Below are 25,750 nucleotides of genomic sequence, written 5' to 3'. Positions count from 1 at the left end.
TTTTCTCTGTACACAAAAAGGATGTAATTTCTCTCTAGCTATTTCTATCTCTCAATCTTTGCCTACACACACCCACATATTATAAAATTTAAATTCTAAAAAAAAAAAAATCCAATTTACATTACAAATCATCCATTTATTTTGATTATAGTCTACTGATCATTATTAAGGGTACAATATAGAGAGCTTCATAAATTTCTCAAATCTATTGTAAATAAAGTTTATCTTGTTTCTTTATTTGTCTTTTTTTTTTTATAAACTAATAATACTGTTTTTTATTCTACATTATTGTTGCATCAAAATTTAAAATCTTAAATATAATCTTTGCTTGTTTCCTTGTGCATGAATGTTTTTTTCCTACCCTTTCTTCTCTATATTTTTCCGTTCCTTCATGAACAAAATCCTTTCAACTCGTGGGCTTCGTCGGCTCTCACACCCAATAGCAACCGCCTCCTCCTCCTTAGATGACCAAAAACTCCACTATCATCTATTATGGAGATACCAAGTCCTAGACCCAAACTCATACATTGTAACACAATGGAATTATATTTTCCTCCTTACTTGTGTCATTGCACTATTTATCGATCCTCTTTATTTCTTTCTCCCATCAGTTGGTTCCGATCACGCATGTCTCTCCTCCGACACTTCCCTCCTTGCATCTGTTACCGTGTTTCGTACCCTTGCTGACCTTTTCTATGTCCTTCACATTGCAATAAAATTCCGTACTGGTTTCATTTCTCCAAGGTCAAGGGTTTTTGGAAGGGAGGAGTTGGTAATGGATCCTAATGAGATCGCATGGAAATATCTCAAGTCTGATTTTGTCATTGATTTTGCTGCTTCTTTACCTCTTCCTCAGGTAATGTTATTAGTAGCCTTAAACATGTATTATCTTCTATATGTGTCAATAAAAATTAAAATTTTTATACGTATCCCTATAAAAGTATTTTTAATGATTGCTATCATTTTTTTGACAAAAATATCCTAACAACTTAAGTTGTTATTTAGGGAGCTGTGCTATTTCAAGTTATGTAAGAAATCGATCTTGTGGTTTTTTATAAAATTTAAATATAGATTTAGAAAGAAAAAAATGATGTAATATAATTTTTAAACTACAATCTTTATAATCAATTCATATCCCATGAAGTGTTTTCAATCATGATTTGTGTGTAATTATTGAAAATAGTTGCATAACATATAACATATATGAAAAATAAATGTCAATTTTAAAGGCAAAGTTGTTTCAACCATTTTGGAGACCTTAAGACATACTTGAGAACTCCCTCCCACCAACAAATAAGAACATTAGCAATAGTTAATAGCTTATATATCATCACTTTTTGTTTTCAATTTTTGGGATATATAAATAGTAGTTTTTAGTTTCTAGTTGTTATTTTTCAAATCCAACATGATTTTTATAGGTAAAAATAATATTAGGTTCATTGTTCAATATAAATTATATGAGTTTCACAATTACAAATCAAAAACTAAAAATTGAAAATGATATAAAATGTACCTTTATAATATGATTTTTTTCAAACCAAAGTGACATGAATTCGAATTCTATCTACACAGAGAACTAGCTATAGAAACAAAAATAAAAATAATAATAAGTGTCTTCCATAATAAGTTTATTGAATAATATGGGCGAAACTATGTAAGTGGCTATATGTGTGTGTATATATATATATATATATATATATATATATATATATATAAGAGTTTTGATAAACATTTGATAGATTTTCACATAAGTTATTTTTTGCAAATCTAAGAGTGATTTATATCATGTATGTTTTTATTACTAGCGACACTTGTTCATCAAGCAAACAACTTTAGTATGATGAGTTTATTAAATATTGATATCATTGGCATTTACACGAAGGAGGTCATTTTTTTCCATATAATAGGTTTGGAGCTGTATTGAGTTCCATCTCTTAGTGTACAAAGATTGATTAGATGTTACATGGCATTTTGAGCTTTGACTTTTACAAACTTTGAACTCTTAACCTTATTTATAACTAAATTATTAATAAAAAAAAAATACAAGAACATGCTAAATAAGCTAAATAATTAAAGAACTATTAATGTAATTTAACATTAACACTTATCTTTATATTATGATTGTGTGGTTATTGCTGTTGATTAATAAGAATACATATAGTTTCACAAATTATAGTTTCTAATAATATAGATAAATTTGTCTTTTTGATTATATTCGGTGAATAATTGATTATATATAGTTTTCAAAGGCATGTCTGGGCATTTACTAGCAAATATTAAGAGTCAAATGCATATTTAATTTAATTCTCTATATGCTTGTCTGGTTTTTTTTTTTTTTTTTTTAATCAAAATTTCCCTCAATGTCAATTGATGATTTTATTTGTGAATGCAGATAATGAATTGGTTCATCATACCAAAAATGAAGAGAACAAAAGCAGATCAAACAAATTATACTCTCTCACTAATTGTCTTATTTCAATATATTCCTAGGTTTTTTCTAATGTTCCCATTAAATAAGCGAATCATCAAAACTACGGGAGTTGTTGTCAAGACTGCTTGGTCAGGAGCAGCTTATAATCTTCTTCTCTACATGCTAGCTAGTCATGTAAGCATGATCAACTAAATATTTATCATACTTCGTACTTCTCCCTTAATTGTACTAGTAAATACTTATCCCATTCTTTTAAAAATAGTTTTTTACACTTTTTATAGACACATAAATGTGATATAAGATAGTGATGAGATATTTGAATTTTCTATTTAAAGGATAGATAGGAAAATTTCTAATTGTGTATTTGGTTGTACCAAGTCTATGGTACAATCGTGCCTATAACTTTTGCTTATCGGGAAAGTTCAAAAAAAAAAATTGATTAGGATTGTGTTATGAACTGTACTTCATATATGTGTAGAATTTATTTAAGTAATTTATGTATTTGTTAAGAGAATGTGTTAGTCAATTAAACACATTAGTGAGAACATTTCCTAAACTAGAAATGTAATGTTCTTTTTATGTTCTTTTTACTTGACCTGTTTAATTTATCATGCTTGTCAATGCAAAACTTTAACCATCAATAACTCTAATTCTCCATAAGTAAAAAAAAAAGTATAAAAGTTATATACTATGATAATACTTAATGAGACGATTCAACAAGATCTCACATGAATATATTTTTCCATAAACACAATTCATAAGAGATAGTCAAAGTGAATTGTGTAAAAGTCAAAGAGGGTCAAGTAAAAAAGAACGGAGGAAGTATAACCATGGACAACAAACAAAAAAAAAGATGTAAACACTATATATTATGAGACGAAGGGAATATTAATTACAAAATCCAGCTGATTGTTAGTATAATTGATAGTGCAGGTTTTGGGATCTATATGGTATACAACAGCAATAAGCAGACAATACTCATGTTGGAGAGCACAATGTAATGAAGAGAAAAAAAGATTTCCTGCATGCTTACCTAAATATCTAGATTGTTCAACTGTTCCAGATGTTGATAGACAATATTGGTATAATAACACTAATTTGGTCATTAATTGTGACCCAAGAAATGATGACGCCTCTTTCAAATTTGGAACGTTTGCGGAAGCTTTTACCAGTGGAGTTGGCTCCTCAAATTTTGTTAGGAAATATCTATATTGCCTATGGTTTGGGCTCAAGAATTTAAGGTATGTGGTTAAATGATTATACAACTTTATTATTGAGAAATTCCTATTCTCTATCATTGTTTAACTAATATACTTTTGTCGTTTCAATTTTGGTTGCACCATCTCCTATAACAAAATTGACATATATAATAGTTGCAATAATTTCTTATTGTTTTAAATTATATATGCAAATAAACCTGTAGAACGTTTAACTTTTACATTCAATATGTTATGATTATTATAATTTTTTAAGTTATTTTATATTAGACTTTCAAACAAAGGTATTAGGCTATTGTTTTTCTTTCATACATTTTTTCCTTATTTTTACATATCATACAAAAGTATTTTTAAATATGAAAAAATTCTTAAATCAGCCTGATTCAAGTTTGGAATGATGTTTCCAATCAAGTATGAGTTCGATCTTAGTAATTTCGGTCCAATCTTCGAGTTTCAAGATTTGATTTTTTGGTCTTCGATCCAATATTTGATTGTTGAATAATCCTTATAATAAGTATATGAAAAATAACATCATACCTAAAGTATATTCAATATTTTAGTTTTCATACCACTATATTTGTAATCAAAGGTATTAATAGCTAAAGATGTGCATTAGATATCATGAAAATTAATTAAGAAGGTTTTTAAGAAATGAATAATTTGCACGATTAATGTAAAATCTAAAGGTTAAAAGAGGTTTCATCCCAAAATCAATAACAACATGAAGAGTAGCTCTTACCCTAATAAAGTGTTAAACTCTTTCTTTTTTTTAATCAATGTGGAACTCTCACTTTGTATCATGTGGGAAGCTTATACATTTGAGATCCCTTTAATACAACCATGTGTGATATTTCATGGGACCTCCCCCACACAAGATTCTAATTCAATTTGGTCCAAAGTATTTTATACATGTTAAAGTATCTCATCGTGGGCCTAACTTTGATTTCATGTTATAAGACTTAATCACCTTGTATCGAGGGGAAGAGAGAGAGAGAGTCTACTTTACAAGGTCATAGGAGGTTTCCATTTCAAAATCACATATTCATGTGACAATAGGAGTGGCCCTTTTAACCTTATAATGTATTTTTCTTTCTCTTCTTCTTCTTTTTTTTTTTTTTTTAAATCAACATGGGACACCACATGTTCTATATTGGAAGACTATACCTCAACAATAATCCACCAAATTAATCCTAATATCTTATCTATTATATTTGTATGTAATAAATCGAATATTTTTACATATCCATAGAAATTGTTGTCCCTACAAATCTCACTAACAATTGTTCTCTTGCAGTTCTTACGGGCAAAATCTAGACACAACCACCTTTATTGGGGAAACATTTTTTGCGATATGTGTTTTTATTGGGGGATTATTTTTGTTCTGCCTCTTAATTGGAAATATGCAGGTTTTGATGCCTATCTTATTTTTATCAAGTTTCTTTTTAATGATTTCCAATGCATATTTATAACCTAAATATCTTTTGAAAGCAACATATTTTTAGCTTAAAATATATGTTATAAGATACTACTGATTTTCATTATCTTGCTAAAAGAATAAGAATAAAAGGGTCAAATTTAAGAAGGGGAACATTCTAAATGTTAGACAATAATCAACATATTTACCTAAGAAATGAATTATTTTACCTTTGTAAAATTTATATCATTTGATTCATAACCATTATTTTCATCCTTGGTTAATAAATTTTCTAATTTTGTTATTAATTCATTCATTATATTTTCATCTTTATAGCTAAAATCAAATTTATTAAAAATAACATAGAAGCATAAAGATCATTTATCAACGTGGACTAAGTCTCCTAATTATGAGTATGAATTTCACCTAGTGTGCATTTAAATTATATCACTAGTTATGATAAATTAGACTATAAAATTAACTTAGATAATACAACATTTTTCAAATTAAAATAAAAAATGAAAAGGAAATTAGTTAGCTTACAATTGATTATTAATGATATAAACAAAAAAAAAACCTGGATTTATCTTTATTTTAGCCTCTACACCCTTAATATCGAATTTTAATGATATTTTCTATTTGCTATTGCTAAAAGAAATTATTCAAAGGATTGAGAATGATTCAATAAAAGTTAAGCTATAGTAAATAAATCCAAACAAAAATTAATTCTTTTACATATAATAAATAGAACATAATTAAATACAACTGTTATAGTGGATCGAATCATATCTGCACAATTTTCATACTTACAATAAGTTGCATTTTGTTTGTAGACATATCTACAATCATTGACGGTCCGTGTTGAAGAATGGCGAATAAAACGAAGAGACACTGAAGAGTGGATGAGACATCGTCAATTGCCTCCGGTATTGCAACAACGAGTTCATCGATTTGTTCAATATAATTGGCTAGCAACAAGGGGGGTTAATGAAGCCTCTATTTTGTGCTCTTTTCCTTTGGATTTGCGTCGTGAAGTACAACGTCATCTATGCCTTAACCTTGTTCGACGTGTATGTCTTTTTTGGTATATTTATCTTTTTCCTACTATTAATTATTTTATATTAGTTTTTCATGGTACAAAAATCACTACTTGTCTAAATGTGAGTAGTATTGTGTCATGAGGATTTTGACTTGTTTATAATTTATTCATGAAAAAGTGCAATGTCCCTTTAAAAAATGACATCACTTGCTATTATGTTCATGTGTACACATAAAAGTAAAATTTTAAATGCACCTAAAACCATATAAAATCACCTGATTTTACATTACCAATATAGTGTTAATTTGAAATAATCCATAACGAGTTTGTGCTTTAACCTTCTAACTAGTAATTTGTGTAATGTATATGAGTTATCTTCACAAATAAAAGCTTTTGTAAATAGCAAAAAATATTAAAATTAATGTTTAAATATTAAAATTAATGTTTACATTAAAATGGCGTGGCTCTTAGTTAAAACATTTTTTTAACATGTGTATAATTTGACAAGAATGATAAATGTGATTCTGCTAAAATAGTTAATGAGAATTATTCCTCGCTTCTTTCACAGATTTTATACTTAATATCATGTCATTGTTTTGAATTTGATAGGTACCATTTTTCTCAAAAATGGATGAGCTTTTGCTTGATGCTATTTGTGAGCGTCTTGTTGCAACCTTGAGTACGCAAGGCACATATATGTTCAGAGAAGATGATCCTGTAGATGAAATGCTTTTCATCATTAGAGGGCAACTTGAAAGCTCCACAACCGGTGGTGGAAGGTCTGGATTCTTCAACTCGATCACATTAAGACCAGGTGATTTTTGTGGAGAAGAATTGTTAACTTGGGCATTACTACCCAATTCAAACCTATGTCTTCCTTCTTCCACAAGAACAGTAAAAGCACTAAGTGAAGTTGAAGCCTTTGCCCTTGGAGCAGAAGATCTTCGATTTTTCTCCACACAATTTAAGCGTCTCCATAGTAAATCTTTACAAGACGCATTTAGATACCATTCACATCAATGGAGAATGTGGGGGGCTTGCTATATTCAATCTGCATGGAGAAGATATAGGGAAAGAAAAATGGAAAAAGAGTTAGATATGCAAGAAAGCATGTATTATAGTATGGAGGATGATGGTCAAAGAAATGACTACCATAATAAAGCACTAGATGATAGTAATATTTCCTCTGAACATAACTCTGACACAGCTCAACATCTCGGGGCAACGATTTTTGCTTCTAGATTTGCTGCCAGTACAATGAGAGGGGTTCATCAAAAGGGTCAATTGGTTAAACCTTCTACAAATGATGACTTAAAGACGCCAAAACTATTCAAACCAGATATGCCAGATATTTTTAAAGATGGTGATGATAATTAATTAGGTGTTGATAGTTATCAAAATTCAGTGATCATCATCAATTTACTTAAAAATGAACATAGCATCTAATAAGATGATTTAAGTTCTCTTGAGAACATATATTTGCACACTTTTTGGAGAGTTTTTGTGTGTGTGTGTGTGTGTGTGTGTGTGTGTGGGTGTGGGTGTGGGTGTGTGTGTGGTTAAGGCATTTAAGATGATTGATGATCAAAATTTTAAATTAGTTTCACTGTGATAGATATTTTTTTTGAAAAACTTATTATTCCAAATATATTGTTTGATGGATTGCTAGAATCAAAGTCATCAAGATTATTATATTATACGCTATGATCTAAACAAACATTTGAAAATTGACATAAAGAGCATTATGTTGTTAAAATTATTAATTAGTTAAAAAAATTATTTGGGATGTACCTACCCAAATAATAAAACATAACACCTGCACCATTGAACAAGGATATCTATATATAATATCATTAAGCATTACCACCACCATTGTTATGTTAGATTCTTACTAAATATTTTTTAATCTAATAATCGTGAAATCCTCTCCACAACTGTCTCCCTTGGCCTGCTTACTAGCCCCTTCTTCCACTTCTTGTATTGATTCAATTTAACTTGCAAGGAAAACTCAGATCATCATCCCTTGGCCTACTGCCATTTCTAAATTATCTTTTATTTTTCTTTCCAGCCTCACTAACTTTTTTTTTTTTGAACTCTATAAATGACCTGTCTTATAAGGAAAAAAGATGGTGGCTTTTTTTTTAAAAAAAAAAAAGAAAAAAACAAAATTGAACAACCATGTTGGTTATTAGAACCATTGTTATCAATATTTAAAAAGTCTTTGGAGAGCTAAGCTCTCATTGATCTTGATTTGACTGTGAAACATTTTCATAAATCTAATTACAATGCAATACAATACATGTATATCATGATCAAGAGAAACATAATGCTTTTGCTGCAACATTATATTGGGATTGGCACACTTGGTGGCATTATCTAATCAATAATTGTGTGTCTAAATAAGAATATAGTTAGAAAACATGGGTGGAGTTAAAAAAGTTTTTATTAGGGGGACCAAATTTAATATATATACTAATACTTGATTGTGCACGAACATAATATTGATGAAATGTCAAAAAGAGCCAAACCAAGTATTATATACAATAAATAAAAAATAAAAAAAATCTACATAATGAAAATATTTGAAAAAGGAAATTTAATGCCTAGAGTAGTGCGCTATAACATTATTTTATATGAAATAGTAAAATTAGCACACAAAAAAAAAAAAATTGCAAAATATAAAAATGAAAAAGTGTAAGGGAAATTTTTCAAACTTGAGATCTAGAAAATTAATCTCATTGTTACTCACCTAAAACCAAATGAGTTATGATGCATCTAACATAATAATTTACTACTCCTAAACCAAGGGGATGTCATGACCCACTCCCGCCTCCCTTGGTTTCACCGCTATTAGGAAGCGAATAAAGGTGAATGGAGGGAGGAAAGGAAGAATAAAAATTCATTCTCTTATTTGGATGAGGGAGAAACGGAAGAAAGAGGAGGTTGTCAAAAAATGATTTACATCTCCACTAATCATAATAAACAAATCACCATCGACTACCACAAGATTTAGTGATCCTTTCTCCTTTCAATAATCCCATAATAAGCTCCTAGATTTTTTACGTCACAACCTCCACCAACGCCATCATTGCTGGCTTGTTCTGTTAGCGTAAAATTCTTTATGCTAGAATCCAAAGTGATTTTAAAAATGCAAATCAATTTTCAAGAGAAAAAATAGCAAAAATCTAAATAAGTTGAAGAATTGATTTAATCAAAAATTTTGTAAAATAAATACCACATTGAACCAAGGTTTCGATTTGGAGGGAAGAAATAAAGGCTTTGTTGTCGACTCCATAAAGATGTATGTAAAAGGGAGGATGTAACACCCTTATAATTCTTTTCTTTAAGAAAACACTTCTTCCAAATTTTTTTTAAGAGAACTACTAGTATATCGCCGCCATCATGATAATGGCTAAGGCTTTTATCAAAGATATACAACGAAAAGTCTAACTTTCACAAACTAAATAAGAAACCAAAACCAATTAAAACTAATTTTATTATTACTTATTGGAACTATCACGTCCTACAATAAACCAAAATGAATATACAATAATCCAAAAATAAAATATACATCCTTCCTAAATCATTTGTAAACCAAATAAACATAATTAAAAGAGATAATTTAGGAAGAAATAATTTAACAAGCAACTCTCAACACTTAATCCTGACATGATTGATGTAGAAATGACATGTAAAAACCTCCTCCTACAAACCCTGCTAAATTGTTCACCATGTACACAAATGTGATAAATGGGTCATCGCATAGTCAATAAGCAACAGGCCATGACTAACAAACAACATAAACACGCAATTAGAAAAGCTCATTTTAGTTGTTAACTTATTGCCACACTTTCCTTATAAAGTCGTTCATATTTAGTTGACACACTATTGTAGGCGTCAACCTACCTTAGCACGTGTACTGTGATTGTGCTTGACAATTGTATGAATCTGTGAAATTGACATTGCATTATTGATATGGACACACTTAAAGCCGCTAACAAGTTTTTAAGGAACTTGTAACTTGTTCATGAATCATTAACGAAAGGAATGACAAAAGGAAACCACGATTAGGAACAAATTCAAAGGCAACAACAATTTGATCTATGAAGATTATTATATTCCATCTTTAATCCATTAGATTGCTAACTTCATTTAGTAACAAAACACTAAGGGTTCAGGGATAACAATACGAAATTGCCATTTCTCTCTATCTCACTACAAATCTCTACATCACTATGAATATTTACTCCCTCGTGTTTTAATAAGTGTTACACTTTTTTTTTCTTGGCAAAAAACTACATTTCAAATTATATCTTTCTCTTCTCATGATCCCCACCCAAACTCACTACTACTTTTTTTTTTATTATTATTTCTTTTCACTCACATTCATTATTTTTCAATAAACTAACCCCACTATCTTTCTTTTACAATTTTTTAATACTCCCTCCGTTTTTTTTTTATTTTTTTTTTATTTTCATCACTTTCCTTTTATGGGTGTTTTTTTTAAATGCATCACTTCTATATTTGGTAACTTTATACTATATTTTTTAATTTTCTCTCTTACTTTAAACCCCACTCAAATTATTTTATCATTTCTCTCTCTCTTCCATGGTCCCCACTTAAATAATAAAAATATCTATCCTCTCTCACATATTTTCTCTTTCATGGTCCTTTTTTTTAAAGAGATTGATTCATAAATAAAAAGTCATACGACATCTACAAAGAGATAAAAATCTAATAAATACATGATAATTGAATCAAATAAAAACATCCTTTCAGCATAGCTACGATCGTTGTTGCAAATCGTATATCTTCATACCCTCTTTCATATCGCTATGATTTACAGCCTTTTCGATGAGGGGATCTATCAATCTGTTGTAGCCATGAAAAAAAATTTCGTCTGATTCATTTGATTGTAATCGAATGTAATACCCCGTATTTTGATACGTATTTTTCTAATTAATTAATTATTATTTCATAAAAGGGTATTTTAGTAAATTAACTTACTATTTGAATTTTGGAGCCAAAAATATTACCTAATTATTATTTTTAGATTTTGGATAAGATTTATTATCCATTTATACGATTTTAAAAACCGGATTATTTATATATATTTTGGATATTTTAATTAAATAAAATTATATTTTATTATTTATTATAAAGGGCCGAAAATTCCTAAGTAATTGGCTAAGAATTTTGGATTTTCCTAGCATGGAAAATATGATTTTCTAGGTTAATTTAATAAGTGAATAATTGATAGTTTATTAATTAATTCTTTTATACAATAAATATTATTTACACAATTATTTTTAATTCCTAAAAACTAGCAAAACAGCTTCCTAAATTATACTAAGATGGTCCGAAAATTTGTGCTATGGAAGCTCAATATTTTTGGCCCTCTTGGGTGTTTTTTGGGGTAATTATTTTGATAATTTGTATTTTTAATTATTTCCTTAAAATCTCTTATTTTCGTTAATTCTATTTTTCTATCTCCTAAATATTTGATCATCTGATCCTCCTACCTTATATCTCCCTTGATTATTCCCCAAGTAATCTCCCTTACCATATTATTTTTCATGACAACACACCTTCCATATTTTTATTATGCACAATCACCTTAATATCAAAACTTTCCATATTTCTTTATTCACTTCTCCAAGTAATTCCTTAACTCTTCTTGCCATAATTCTTCCTACATTTTTCTGCCATAATTCATGCCTATGCTAGCCTATAAATACCCCGTTAATTCATGAGCAAACACCTCACACAAATTCTCTTAATTCTCTTTTCCTTATTTTTCTTTTCTTTTTCTCCTCCTTTTGTGCGCCACCACCACTGGCCACACGACCACCACCGGCTGCCACCTGCGCCGACCACCACCACCATCGGCAGCCACCAGCCGCCACCTTTCTCCTCTTTTTTCTTTGGTTTCTACCTTTTCTTCTTCTCTTCTCTAATTAAATTAATTATTATTAGGAGGGATTTATAAAAATTATTATGACTAGTTTTAATTAAATAAAATCATATTTTTAATGATGTTTATGAGAAAATAATTTAAAAGGTTTATGTACATATAGTTGGGGGTTTTTAATTTAATTGTTGTGATTGTTTGTTATTAATTCTTAAATTAATTAAGGTTATATTTATTTGTAGGGTGTGTTCAATCAAGGTTCGTGAGGTTCTTTTTGTGTGGTTTTGCTAGCAAGGATCAAGATATGTTTAGGTGGCTAGATACCTTTGAAAGTGAATGATTTGAATAACATGTTTATATGATTTTATTGATGATTGAATTTAATTGAATTAAATTATGATTTATGAAATAGAGCATGTTTAATTAATTGGTTTTAATAAATAAATTGGAGTATTTATTTTTATATCATGTTTTGAATGATTTAAATTATTTATCATGTTTTAAAGACTTGATTTTAAAAGTATGTTGAATTTAATTAAAAAGGAGTTTGAGATATTTATTGGAATTAATGAGTTAAAGAGGTTTATTGATTATTTAAAAAGCCTTACAAGCATGTTTATTTTATTAATCCCACTATGCATATTCATTGAAGACTATGGACTTTGTATGACTTAGTCTTTTTCCATGAGTGACCTTGAAATAGTAGGAGACTAACTTGGAGGGAGTGCACACTTATAGAGGAGATTGAGTTAATTGATTTTATGAATCATTATTATTGTTTTATTGAGTTGTGAAATAATTGATTTTAGTAATCATTCTTATTGAGTTATTGAAATTATATTTAAGTATATTGAGAATTAGTTTTAAATCATGAGTTTTGGAATTTATTGGTTAATCATTGAAAATTGGTTTGAAATCATGTTTGCGAATAAATTGAGTTTAGTTATCTTGCACTTATCGTACTTAGTAAATTTTGCTAATCCATATTTCTTATTTATTTTGGTTCCCTTGTTTGCCTTAATGGTAACCAATGTTGACTAATTTCAGGTGAAGTCAAAATGTGAGCATATGGAGTCCCAGAAATGTTTTCATCTAGATTAAGAATGTTGGTCCTTGTCTTTATTTATGAGTGCTCATGACAATGGTTACTATTTATGGTTTATTAATAAAGGAGTATTGAAATTTTCCGCTGCAAAGTATTAGTTTTATTTAATAAGTTTGGTAGCCTTGCGTAATCATGCGGCGGTAATACGACTAAGTCTATCTCTATGGTATAATTATACGTATTTTACTGGTATTTTCGTAGAGGGAGATTTGAGGGTGTTACATCGAATGATTAACCTCTTCTTTGATCCCACATAAATCTTTACGCATAAAACAACTTGTACCATACTAAACTCAAAAATCAAAAACAAAACTAGAACAAAACCCACCATAAGGGCACTTACTACACTCAAATAAACCCACTATAGGAGTACTTACTACCTTCAAAGAGTGTAGATCTATTGATTCAATAACATAAACATAAAGAAACTTAAGGGAAAAGGTCAGAAATAGCCAAATTTTCGGAATTTGACTATTTTCGGCCTATGAAACACTTTTTAGAAGAATCTTAGAGAGAAAGAATAGAGAGAGGACGGCAAGGGGGGTTTTTTTTTCATGGTCCCCATTTTACTTTTACTATAATAATTTATTCACTCACTCACAATATTATAATACTCTCCTTAAACTCCGTGTCTCCGTGCATTCCCAAGTCATGCAATAAAAAAAAATGGAGGGAGTACTCCAAACACCTTACTTACGAGGCGTGATAGGCCGCTACCCGGTATGGTCCATACCAAGGGACGAAAATAGTATAAAAATCAATAATAACAGTATAAAATTAATAATAACAGTATAATAAAAAAATACGCTTTTTTCTCTTTCCCTCTTTCTTCATTGAAAATCTCGCTGGAATAATAACAACATAGAATAAAAAATAACAGTATAAAATTAGTAATAACAATATATTTATCAATAATAACAGTATAAACAAAAACAAAAAAAAAATACTTGGTATGGACCATGCCTGGTAGTGGGCTATAGTTACTCCCTTACTTACCGTGGAGTATCCTTCTCTCTCTATCTAACACTCCCTGTCCGTGTAAGGCCCCGTTCTTTAGAGCTGCTCTGCTCTGCTCAGATCAAATCTGCAGTACTTTACTCTGCTCAAAAGAAATCTACTCTGCTCTGCTCTGCTCTATTTTCAAATAATAATTAATAATAACAATATTAATTATAATTAATGTTGAATGATAATAATTACTATCGTATTGTTGATAATAATTTATTATTTTAAATAATTATAATAATTAATAATATTAAAAATAATTATAATAATTATTAATATTAATAATATTAATTATAATAATTATTAATATTAGTATTAATTAATATTTATTATTCATAATAAAAATTAATAATAATAATTATCAATAATAATAATAAATAATTCAAAATATTAAGAATTAATATTTAATAATATTATTAATTATTAATTTCTAATAATTATAACAATTCTTTCAAAAAACTAAATAATACTTAATATTTTTTTTTGAAAAGAAATACTTAATATTTAATAATAATACTAAATATATAATTTTATTTAATAATTATTACCAGTGATATAAAAAGAATAAAAAAGTTGCAAAAAATTGTGTGCTTTAAAATATGTTCTTCCCAACAACCCTATTTACTCAAAATCGACAATAAAGGTGATAACAACGAAGATCAAAGCGACAATGAAAATGATGAAAATGACTATCATATGGAAGTGAATGGTTAATTCACCATGATGTTAAACTCTAATCTAATTATATTCCTATTTGGATATGCGGTTGTAATATTTGAAGATGTTAAACCGTTGTCTTTTATCTTTCTACTATTAACATATGTTAAATATGGTACAAATATGTTAATGTTTTCACTCACCTAAATCAATGGTATGTGCACTTAATAATAATAATAATAATGATGATGATGATGATGATGATGATGATGATGATGATGATGATGATGATAATAGTAGTAGTAGTGTCGAACTCTGCTCTGCCCTGCCCAAAAGCTCAAAAGAATAAGGCCTAAGTGGTGTAACCCTTTAAAGATTATGGGGTGTTTGGTATGAGGGATAGGGATAAGGAGGATAAAAGGATGGGATAAGTTTTGAGGATTAATAAGTGGGATAAGGATAAAAAAGAGGTTGTCTTTTGTTTGGTAAGAATTGAGAATTATATTGGGATAAGTAAGAAAGTTACTTAACTACCCTTATTCAAATTTCTCCTCTTTCTTCATTCTTTCTTTTATTAAGGGTAAAAATGTATTTTACCTCATTTATTTTGTCCTCAACCCTTATACCATCTCCCTCTAGATATTATTTTGGAGGGATAACTTGTATTTTTGTCCCTATCCTCCTCTCTTGTGTTATCCTTATCCCCCTAAACAAATAAGAGAATATTTGAATCCCTTTCCTTTTATCCTCCTCTTTCTATCCCTTCAAATAAACACCTTCTTAGAGTAATAAGAAACAGAGATAGTATTAAGGGTGTTGTTAAACGTCGCTCGCAAATTACATACTAACGCTCCCATTTTTATAAGAAATTTCCTTTTCTACCCCTAGCATATAATTACGGAGTTTCTACTCAACGAGTCACATATTTCATTCTCTAGCCTCATTCACTCTCATTTTCTCTTTCTAAAAATTTAAATCTGAAATTTAAATCCTAAAAAAAAAAAACACAAAAAAAAAAACAAACAACCATCACCAACAACCACCTTACAACCACCACTTGAAGAACGAGGCAAAGGGATAGCTGATCCGAGGCGAATTAGGGTGACTTACGGTGGTCGTGGGTTAGGCGGTGGCGGCGACGAACAGGTAAAAGTTTTTTTTTTAAAAAAAAAAACGGAAATGGGGACTTCCGACCAGAAATTCCGGAACTCCCTTGGAGGATCCGCCTGAAATTCCGAATCCTCCAAGGTTTTTCCGAAATTTCTGGGCGGAAGTCAAGATCCGCTTGAAATTTCCGGAAAAACCTTGGAGGATCCGGAAATTTCAGGCGGATCCTCCAAGGGAGTTCTGGAATTTCTGGGCGGAAGTCCCAATTTCCTTTTTTTTCGTGAATAAATCTTATTATTATTATTATTATTATGATTATTGTTATTTTTATTTTTATGATTTTTATTATGATTATTGTTATTATTATTATTATTATTATTATTATTAGTAGTAGTAGTAGTAGTAGTAGTAGTAGTAGTAGTAGTAATATGTTATTGTTAGCATGATTTTTGTGATTGTGATTATTGTTGTTGTGATTATGATTGTTGTTGTTGTTATTGTGATTATTATGTTATTAGTACATTATTTGTAATGTTATTGTTATATTTAGTAATAGTATTATTATTATTGTTATTATTATGATTGTTGTTATTTTTATGATTTTTATTATGATTATTATGATTATTATTCTTATTTTTGTTATTATGATTATTTATATTATTATTATTCTTTTTTTTTTTTTTTTTTGGTTGAAACCTTATTATTCTTATTATTAGTAGTAGTAGTATGTTATTGTTAGTTTGTTTTTGTGATTATGATTATTGTTTTTGCTATTGTGATTATTATGATTATGATTATATTTTAAAATTTGTGGTTGGTATGATTATTTTTTTGAGTATGATTATGATTATTATTATTATTATTATTATTATTATATTATTATTATTATTATTATTATTATTATATCAAAAATCAAAACTTACAGAGTCAATCAATTTACAAGAAATTGGTGGGGAGCCGAGATACAATGTGGGCCCCCACCCCTCTAGCTATAGCGAACACTATCCTGCTGAAGATGTGAGCAGCTGCACGAGCACCAATATCCTGAGTCTTAGCGAAAGCCTGAACCCGCTTTAGCAACGCAACATCATCATTCCCTAATTCCCCCAACGAAGAAAAGGAGAAAGGAAGAAAACCATAGCAAATAGCCCTGCAACGCGTCCCATACTTGTCCCGCTTCCGCTGAGCCGCCGCCGACACAACACGACCAGGAACGAAGTCAGACAACCCCGATTGCGTCAAAGGTGAAGACCCCGTCAAATCAACACACACATCAAGGCCTTTATCCCAGGAATAAAGCAGCACATCTGCTGGTCGTAGAGCCCCGTCATTTCCTCCAATCAACCCAATGTTAACCTCCTTTCGAGCAGAGATTCCAGACCGAAAACAAATATCAACAAGGGTGTCACGAACAACATTGTGCCGATGTTTAATACCCACCATCCCAGCTCAAGACACTGCATGATCCCCATAAATATCCCCGTCAAAAACCCTTGAGCAAGCAGAACACGGAGTTGAAACGAAGAACAAGGAACACCTAACCGGTAGCAAAGAACACTATGGTAAGTCTTACCATTCATAGTCTGACCCAAACCCGATATCGGGACCGTCCGCAACCAGGCCGAAGAGTGATCCCCCTGCTGGGACTTCCATAAGGCTACCTGACGTGGTGTTAAGGAGAAAGTGGAATCCGCAGATGCAGTGACCTTCGTGAAATATATATCTGCCAACTTTTTCATGAGTTTGGGGGCAGCGATCTCACTAGGGTTACTCATAAGGTCGGTCTCCACAGCGCTGTTAAAAAGACTAAGAGCACCATCGAAGGCCGGTTCCGGACCAACAATACCAGAATGGCGAAGAAGCGTAGCCTGAAGACCGGAAGACTGCAGACGTGATGCAAGGAAAGCATAAAGCCGAACATCACCCGCCGAATAGACACCCAAACCACCATAAGAAAAAGGTAAGGTGGCAAGTCGCCATTGCCAATCACCAAAACCAGGCCCCGAAGCTGTTACAATGCGCTCCAAAGAAGCCCAAAGGGCCAAGTCAAAAGAAACCTGTGTTGTTTCAAAAAGACGAGGAGGACAAGTGCGCATAGCAAAGTAGAGTTTTGAAACCCCAGCACACGCACGAAGAAGCAACAACTCGCATTGGGGATCATCGAGCTTAGCAACAGCATCCATTAGCACAACGGTCTTCGACACTCTTTGTGAAACAATCTCACCACAGAAAGAGGAATCAGCACTGACAGGGCCATCCAGTAAGTTAACACCATGCACAGGACGACCAATATCCGGAGGAAAGACACCAACGAGACGACTACGAGGGTCCTCCGAGGGCCAGAATACTTCTGTTTTCTCAACGTTGACATGGAGTCCGAGACGAGGTCCTTCTGCCAAAATCAACTCCAAAACCTTTCCTACCACTAAGGTGTCACCAATAATAGTGTCATCATCTAAATACCAAGCTTGCAAACATAAGTCAAAAGAATCCCTGATTCGGCACACTAAAGGATGAAGAACCAAAGCAAAAAGCAAAGGGCCTAGAGGATCACCCTGTTGCACTCCCTGACATGACCATAAGGTATGCTCCCCATAAAACAGCCTGGCTGGAGTAGAGTAACAAAACTCAACCCATCGCGAGAGAGCTGGACAACGGAGACGAACCTCACGCAACATAGCCGAACGGTCTACCAAATTAAAAGCATTCTTAAAATCCACCAAAAACATAGAGAGACCAACATCACCACCACGCGCCTCAACCAAACGATTAACAGCATGAAGAATAGCCTCACCACCCGCCGGCACCCCAACACCAAACTGAAGACCTCCTAGATAGCTTCCCAGACGCGGACCAATTAAAGCAGCCCCAACCTTTGAAACTAGACGCCTCCAAACTGTACCTACAGCAATAGGTCGAATACCACCTCCAGGCTTAACAAGCGGGGTGAGAGGAGCACTAGCAATATACTCTCCCAACTCAGCAGGACATTTCCCGGCGAGAAAAAGATTAACCACCTGCGTAATAGAGTCCACCAACTCATCTGAAATAGCAAGTGCAGCACCACTCAAACAATCCATAAGGTGTTGAGCACGCAGGCCGTCTCTACCGCATGACGTACCTCGTGGAAAACCCCTAATCTGATCCAAAACAACAGTAGGAGTAGCAATAAGGTGCTGATCAACTGGAATATCCGGTAAGATAGGAGCCGGAAAGGAAGGGTGCTTAGCTAGCAAATCGGCAAGAGTAGCATCATTGTAAGGGGCAAGACCAGAAGACGAAAGAACCCTAACCGCAGCAGTGTAATGCCCGTCTGAAATCTTTCTCTTACACTGCTTAATATTATGCTCGGACAAATCATGGTCCTCATCGGCGTCCAACAAAGGTGGAGACACATCAGCACTCATCTCATCTCCGTGCAACATGATCGTGATCTCCGTGATCATTATTATTATTATTATTGTTGTTGTTGTTGTTATTGTTGTTATTGTTGTTAATGGTGTGTTGGTATGAAATTAATTAATTTGAATAGTATTTTTTGTAGTCCAACTTTAAACAAGTAGTATTTTTTTGTAATTATTACTGAAATTGGATTTTATACTTATTTTATGTAGATCGAGGGTTCTGGTGCTCGACATGCAATATCACGACGTTTGAATGCGTCTGTTAGGAGACAATCATCTCGTTCAGCACCGTTTTAGCCCGGGCAGCAATATGGGTCTACTAGTGGTTGGTCGGGAGACCAACAGTCAGGAAGTAGTCGGCCTATGTATTCGCCAGGTGGAGTACCTACATTTGACGAGGAGGAAGTCTCGGCTAGTCATGCTGGTGACCAGGATGAAGAATCGAGCCCCCCTCAGGATTATCATATGGTATATAGGGGTCAGTATGGGAGATTTGTTGGTAGTGGATCGAGTCAGCCTACTACCAGCTCTGCAGAGGCATGTTAGTGCAGGAGCCGATGCCGGGTGGTCCTGAGGATGGGACTGTTATCCCTAGTTTTGGAGGTCACGTGGCACGATATATATGGATCGAGCAGGAGCGAGGTGTTTTGCGGTGTTTGAGTAGGTCAAAGATGTGTTCTGACTTGGTTACGTGGCGAGGTCATCAATCAGCGGAGAACCTCCAGTTGATTGATGGTAGTTGGTTGTCTCACTTGCCCGGGCTGATGTTTAAAAAACTTGATTGGCCGTTGATTTCTGCTTTTGTTGAGAGATGGCAACCAGATACAAACACTTTTCATATGCCATTTGGGGAGATCACGATCATGTTGCACGATGTGTACAACATTCTTGGGCTACGTGTACATGGAAAGATGGTCACCACTACACCTAGCACGGACTACTTACGGGACGCGTGCTCGATTACCATGGATATGACTCCGGATGATTTGTCTGAGATTTGCGGCACAAAGACGATTTGGCAGGGTAGTGGGGTGTTGACTGATAAGATTTTTGAGTCAACATTGGAGGTTGAGTGGCAGTTTAGTGCTCAGTATACTGTATACTTGTGGTTAGTGCTTGGAGGTTCACTGTTTATAGACAAGAATGGTAAGCGTACACATCCTTCTTTCCTCCACGAGCTATGTTATATGGATGTCCCTATTAATGAGTACGCTTGGGGCACAGCTGCACTGGCTTACTTGTTTAGGAAATTGGGCACGACATCACGGAAAGGTGCTGATTCGATCGCGGGTTGTCTCACGCTTCTGCAAGCGTGTATTTACAAGTACTTTCCGTGCTTTCGGCCTCAGCAGGGTACCTTGACGAGGGACCTTAATATCCCTCGTGCGTCTGCTTGGGATGTTGGAGCGGGATGTCCTAGCAAGAACTTGGAGTGCCTTATATCTTTTCGTACTAGAATTGATGCGCTGACTGACCGTGAGATGAACTGGCTACCATACGGAGTTGATCCTGGACTTGGAGTGCCCCCCCCCCACTTTATTCATTGGTTGCATCCAGTACCGTAATATCATAGAGTCGTACATGCCTGATAAAGTGGTTCGACAGCTTGGTTTCGTGCAAGGCATTCCACGTGACATTATCAGGTCAGAGAAGGCCAAGAGGCCGACTAACTTGAAGATGTACCGGGTAGACTTCCCGACCGAGATGACAGATGTGATGTGGAGGAGGTTTGTCCCTGGGGTATCTCAGAGTGTAGTTTTAGGTGCCCTCACAAGTTTCGTGGCTGGTCGAGTTTCGTGGTTGGTCGAGTTTCGTGGCTGGTGGCAGGCGTCAAGGGTTTGGCTGGTTTTGTTTTTTGTTTTTTTTTAAAAAAAGATTTTTTAACCATTTAATTGGTGACACATGTCACTTTTAAAAAAATAAATTAACTCATTCAACCGAGCAACGGGTTATTCCAGAATAATCCAAAGTTGAAATTATTGTCACAAAGTACATGAAAGTTGAGATTATTATTTTTAATTTTTCCTTTTTTCAATGACAACATGTTGATTCCTATAATTTATGTTCATGTAACAAATAAAAGAAGGAAAAATTGTCAAAAAAATACAAACTTTCACCTATCCGCTAAAAACAAATCGAACTTTCAAAAATAATACAAACTTTCACCCATATGCTAAAAACAAGTCGAACTTTCGTTTTTTTCAAAATAATACAAACTTTAAGGTGCATCCGCTTTAAATGAGATATTTTACCTACAACCTAAATAGCCGGTTTTTTTTTTTTTTTGATAAAATCATTTAAGAAATTAATTAATTGCTAATTAAAACTTTAACCAGTTAATTAACAATTAAAATATTTTTAAAAACCATTCAAAAAAAATAATTAAAAATAAACCCATCCCATCACCACCAGCAACCCCTCCTCCCTCAGCAAGTCACCACCAGCAGCCCTTTATCTCCCCAAACCCGACGACACCAACCCAGCCACCTTGCTAACCCTACCTCGCCGTCGTCCTCCCCTCCCCCGAACCACCAACAACGGAATCCCCTCGCTCCCTACAAAAAACCACGAAACTGCCCCCTCCCCATTTATACGACAAAAACTCATCTCGCCATTCTGGCAACGTTTCCTCGATCTGATTGCTCAAACTCTTCCCAAACTTCATCTGATCAAGAATCAATCAGTCAAAAATCAATCGAAAAATCACAAAATCGACGCCGATAAACTTCGGAAAATCATGATTTTGAAAAATTAGATTTTATTGGAGGAGAGAGAAAATGGAAAGTGAAGATGAAGGTAGTAGAGGAGAGTGAAAAAATAGAGGAAACGGTATGAAGAGAATAGTAAAATAACACAATAACATATTATATGAACAACAATTATTATAAGTCATTCTAAATAGTAAAATAAACGAAAAAACTTACATAATCAGTGTTAGTCCGCTCTGGTAGATTGCTTGTAACTACTGGACCTGGAGATACCCGAGGGTGAGAAAACCTGTACAACCACTGCATGTAACCAGGCGTAACAGAAGGAGCTCCAGCACTAAGTCTGGTCCATCCATCTAACTCATCAACCGTGCTCCAGCCACCAACACCACTCGAAACTCCCTTTAAACCACCTCCCAAACCACTTGAAAATCCCTTAAAACCACCTCCCCCACTACCGAACCCCCAAAAGCTCCTCCCCCACCATCTAAAACCCTTGCGGTTTCGGGGTGGTGGGAGGAAGGATTTGGGGTTTTTGGCAGTGGGGAGGGGTTTCATTGGTGGTTTAGTGGGGGAATGGGAGGGTGTTTTGAGGAGAGAGGAAAAGGACGACGCAAGGGGTTGGGGGGGAGTGCGGCGGGCCGGCGAGAGAAGGGTGGCAGGTTGGCAGTGCGGTGGAGGTTAGGGTGGGCCGGTGGGTGAAGGGGAGGTTGAGTGGTGGTTTTGTGATTTTTGGGTTTTTTTGTTTTTTTGTTTTTGGTTATTTATTTTTTAAAAATTTGGACCAATCAGGACTTGACACGTGTTAAGTGACCTGATATAATAGGTCATTGACTTTTGTTGACCGATTAGAGATCGAAGAAAATCAACAGCCCTAAAATTCGGATTATTCCAGAATAATCTAAAGTTGGGAATATTATTTCTATTTTTTCCTTGAAAAAGTGTGAAGTAATTTTTTATTAGCTTGTAAGTCCTTATATAATTGTAGAAGTGTAATGTAGAAAATTAAAAATCACATCAGAAAACTTTAGGACATATTATTATTCAAGAATTTGTTTGTTTGTTTGTTTTTTTCCCCTTAAGTTACATTTTTTTCATATTGTTGTTGTTTGTTATATCCAAAACACAAGGGTAACGTATAATTTTTATTATATATTTTTTGATGTATCGATTTCATATTATTTATTAGATGCTAAAATTCCACGGTGAGCTATAACAATAGGTTTTAGTTGTGTGGTGCTTTCAATGCACTAGAGTAAAAATCAATAATTTAGATGCTCCCTATGTCCCATAAAATACTTCCCATTTCTCTCTTATTGCTTGTGCCACAAGAATTACCCATTTCTCCTTTTACGTAGGTTCACATGATGTAATGGGTATAGCGAAAGAAAAAGGCTAAGTGTAGAACCTTGATGAACTCCAATGGTAATAATGAACTCTTTCGTCTTCCTGATAGTGGTTTTCAAAGTTGAACTAGCTCCCTTATACATACTAGCTCCCTTATACATGTCATTAATTTCGCGAATTGTCTTTTCTTGTTAAAGCCCACCGAAGAATCTCCCTTGGTATCTTATTGTAAGTCTTCTCTAAATCAATAAAATAAACCATGTGTAAATCCTTTTTATCCCCATAAATCTCCTTTAGTTGTCTCATAAAATGGAGTGCCACCACAATCAATCTTCCAAGCATAAATCCAAATTGGGTTTTCGAGATCCTTACACTTCTCCTTAACCTTTGTTCTATCACTTGCTCCCAAAGTTTCATAGTATGACTTATTAGTTTGATCCCTCCATAGTTAACACAATTTTGGACATCGTCTTTGATCTTTATATAAAGGTATTAAATTACTTTTCCTCCACTCTTAAGACATCTTATTACATCCCCAAATCCTTTTGAAAAAAGTTGTCAATTCCTCTTTCTCCTAAACATCTTCAAACCTCAATAGGAATGCCATAAGGCCTAACCTCTTTCTTTAAATTCCATCTTTTTTAATGCCATTTTGACCTCCCCCTTTTGAATCCTTCACATAAACTTCCGATGAACCCTATCACGAGGGGCACTTATATCACCAATATCTTAGGTTCGATTGCCATTGAATAGGTTATCAAAGTAAGACCTCTGTGTATCCTTTATTTCCTTGTCTCCAACTAGAACTTTTTGGTCAATATCCTTCACAAACTCATCCTTTCCAATATCCTGTGTCTTCCGATCTCTAAACATATAATAATAAATTTTATTCTTTTTTATTGTGGTTGATTTAATCTCAACATATATTTTCAAAATATTATTGTTTTAAATTTTTATAAAAGCATAGTTAATAATGGTGAAGGGGGTGTGTAATGTGTTTTGTCAAAATGATGCAACTATTAAGAAACAGTGGAAGTACTTAACAAAACCCCACCACTAACACTCCTAAAACTACGTCCTCAAAAGAAACAAGAAGTTTTTTTGTAGAATTGGGGGGGTGGGGGGGGAGTTTTGTGTGTGGCTCTCAACGTAATTAAAACAATAGATATTTTTTTTTTCATTTCTTTTGCACAGCTTTTGACTTTCAATTTCATGCTTTCTTCTGCTATACAAAAGAGCAACCGTCATATGTGTCATTTTACCCAGTTTAGGTTATCTACTTAATTTTACATTAATGAATATACTACAATGATATACTAATGGGCTATGTATCTGTTTCCCAGCTTGCAGCAAATAAAGGTTTTATTGCTCCAGAATAAAGCAAAGTTGCTTATCATTGACAGTATGGCTGCTCTTTTTTCTGGGTAATTCCTCTTTTACTTTATTGTGTCTTTGTACTCCTATGTTTAGTAAATCAATGTGAAAAGTTGACGATCTTTCTTGTAGGTTGAGTCATATAGTAAGTTGAAGTTCATTGTTAAAGCCATATATAAGATGAAATTAATAAAGATAACTCGTCTTAAAATCCTTTTACATATGTTTATGGGGCTGTTGAATATTGTTAGTGGTAAAACTTGCCAATTTGCATACTTTTTGGTCAAGGAGCAGGTATAATTATGACTTTAAGGAAAGAGAGGGAACTAGCACCTTTTGTGCGTTGCATAAGAATTATTTTGGTTATCCACTATTTATCAATGCTTTTGTTGTCATTTATTGAATGTGAGTTGCAGTTGCACCTATGTTATATTCATGGTATAAAGTTCAAAGTGGTTTTGTAAGCTATGCGGTTTGTATGACGTATAATTTTCAATTTACTTATGTGTACGGCCTTTTCCTGACTCGGGTATTGAAACTAGTTTGGGCAATGTTAATTTTAAGGTTTTAAACTATGGAAGTCTCTTGGAAGATGTAAATAGAAAAATAAAATAGTAACAAGAGAGAAGATATAATATCTATCTTGCCTATTGTTTTAAGAAATTTTTAAATGTCATGTTTTAAAGATTGATGAAGTGGTTGGATATACAAAAAAGGGAGAAAAAATTCATTGATTTTAAGATAAAGGAGAAATTTTTTTTTTTTTACAAGAAGAATAAGAAGATTCATTTGAAACTATATAATAATTGAAGATATGTTTTTATTTTTTTTAAAAAAAAGAAATAGTTGAGAATGCATAAAGAGATGACATGTGTATTAAAAAGATTTGGTGATTGTTACGTTTATCATTTACACACACACCAAGTGTCTGCGCAAAACTAAACTAAGTGTTTGGGCTGTAAGTGGTTACTTTTGTGCAGGGTCGTCTTAATCATTTTGGAGCCCTGTTCTAAACTTAGAAATTGAGCCCT

General features: G+C 33.0%; 1 protein-coding gene across 1 annotated transcript; it reads left to right on the top strand.

Moving 5' to 3' along the window:
- The first annotated feature begins 391 nt into the window (after nucleotides 1-391).
- On the top strand, nucleotides 392-7,478 carry LOC145587586 (cyclic nucleotide-gated ion channel 18-like). The gene is made up of 6 exons (XM_081644317.1): nucleotides 392-856; nucleotides 2,393-2,605; nucleotides 3,365-3,672; nucleotides 4,943-5,054; nucleotides 5,896-6,132; nucleotides 6,711-7,478. The coding sequence occupies exons 1-6, from the start codon at nucleotides 392-394 to the stop codon at nucleotides 7,476-7,478; spliced, it is 2,103 nt and encodes a 700-aa protein (XP_081500443.1).
- Nucleotides 7,479-25,750: the final 18,272 nt, after the last annotated feature.

The sequence above is a fragment of the Chenopodium album genome, chromosome 17, assembly GCF_948465745.1.
Source record: "Chenopodium album chromosome 17, dcCheAlbu1.1, whole genome shotgun sequence".
Taxonomy (NCBI): domain Eukaryota; kingdom Viridiplantae; phylum Streptophyta; class Magnoliopsida; order Caryophyllales; family Amaranthaceae; genus Chenopodium; species Chenopodium album.
The sequence above is the reverse complement of the archived record's forward strand: the minus strand, read 5'-3'. Positions and strand labels throughout refer to the sequence as shown.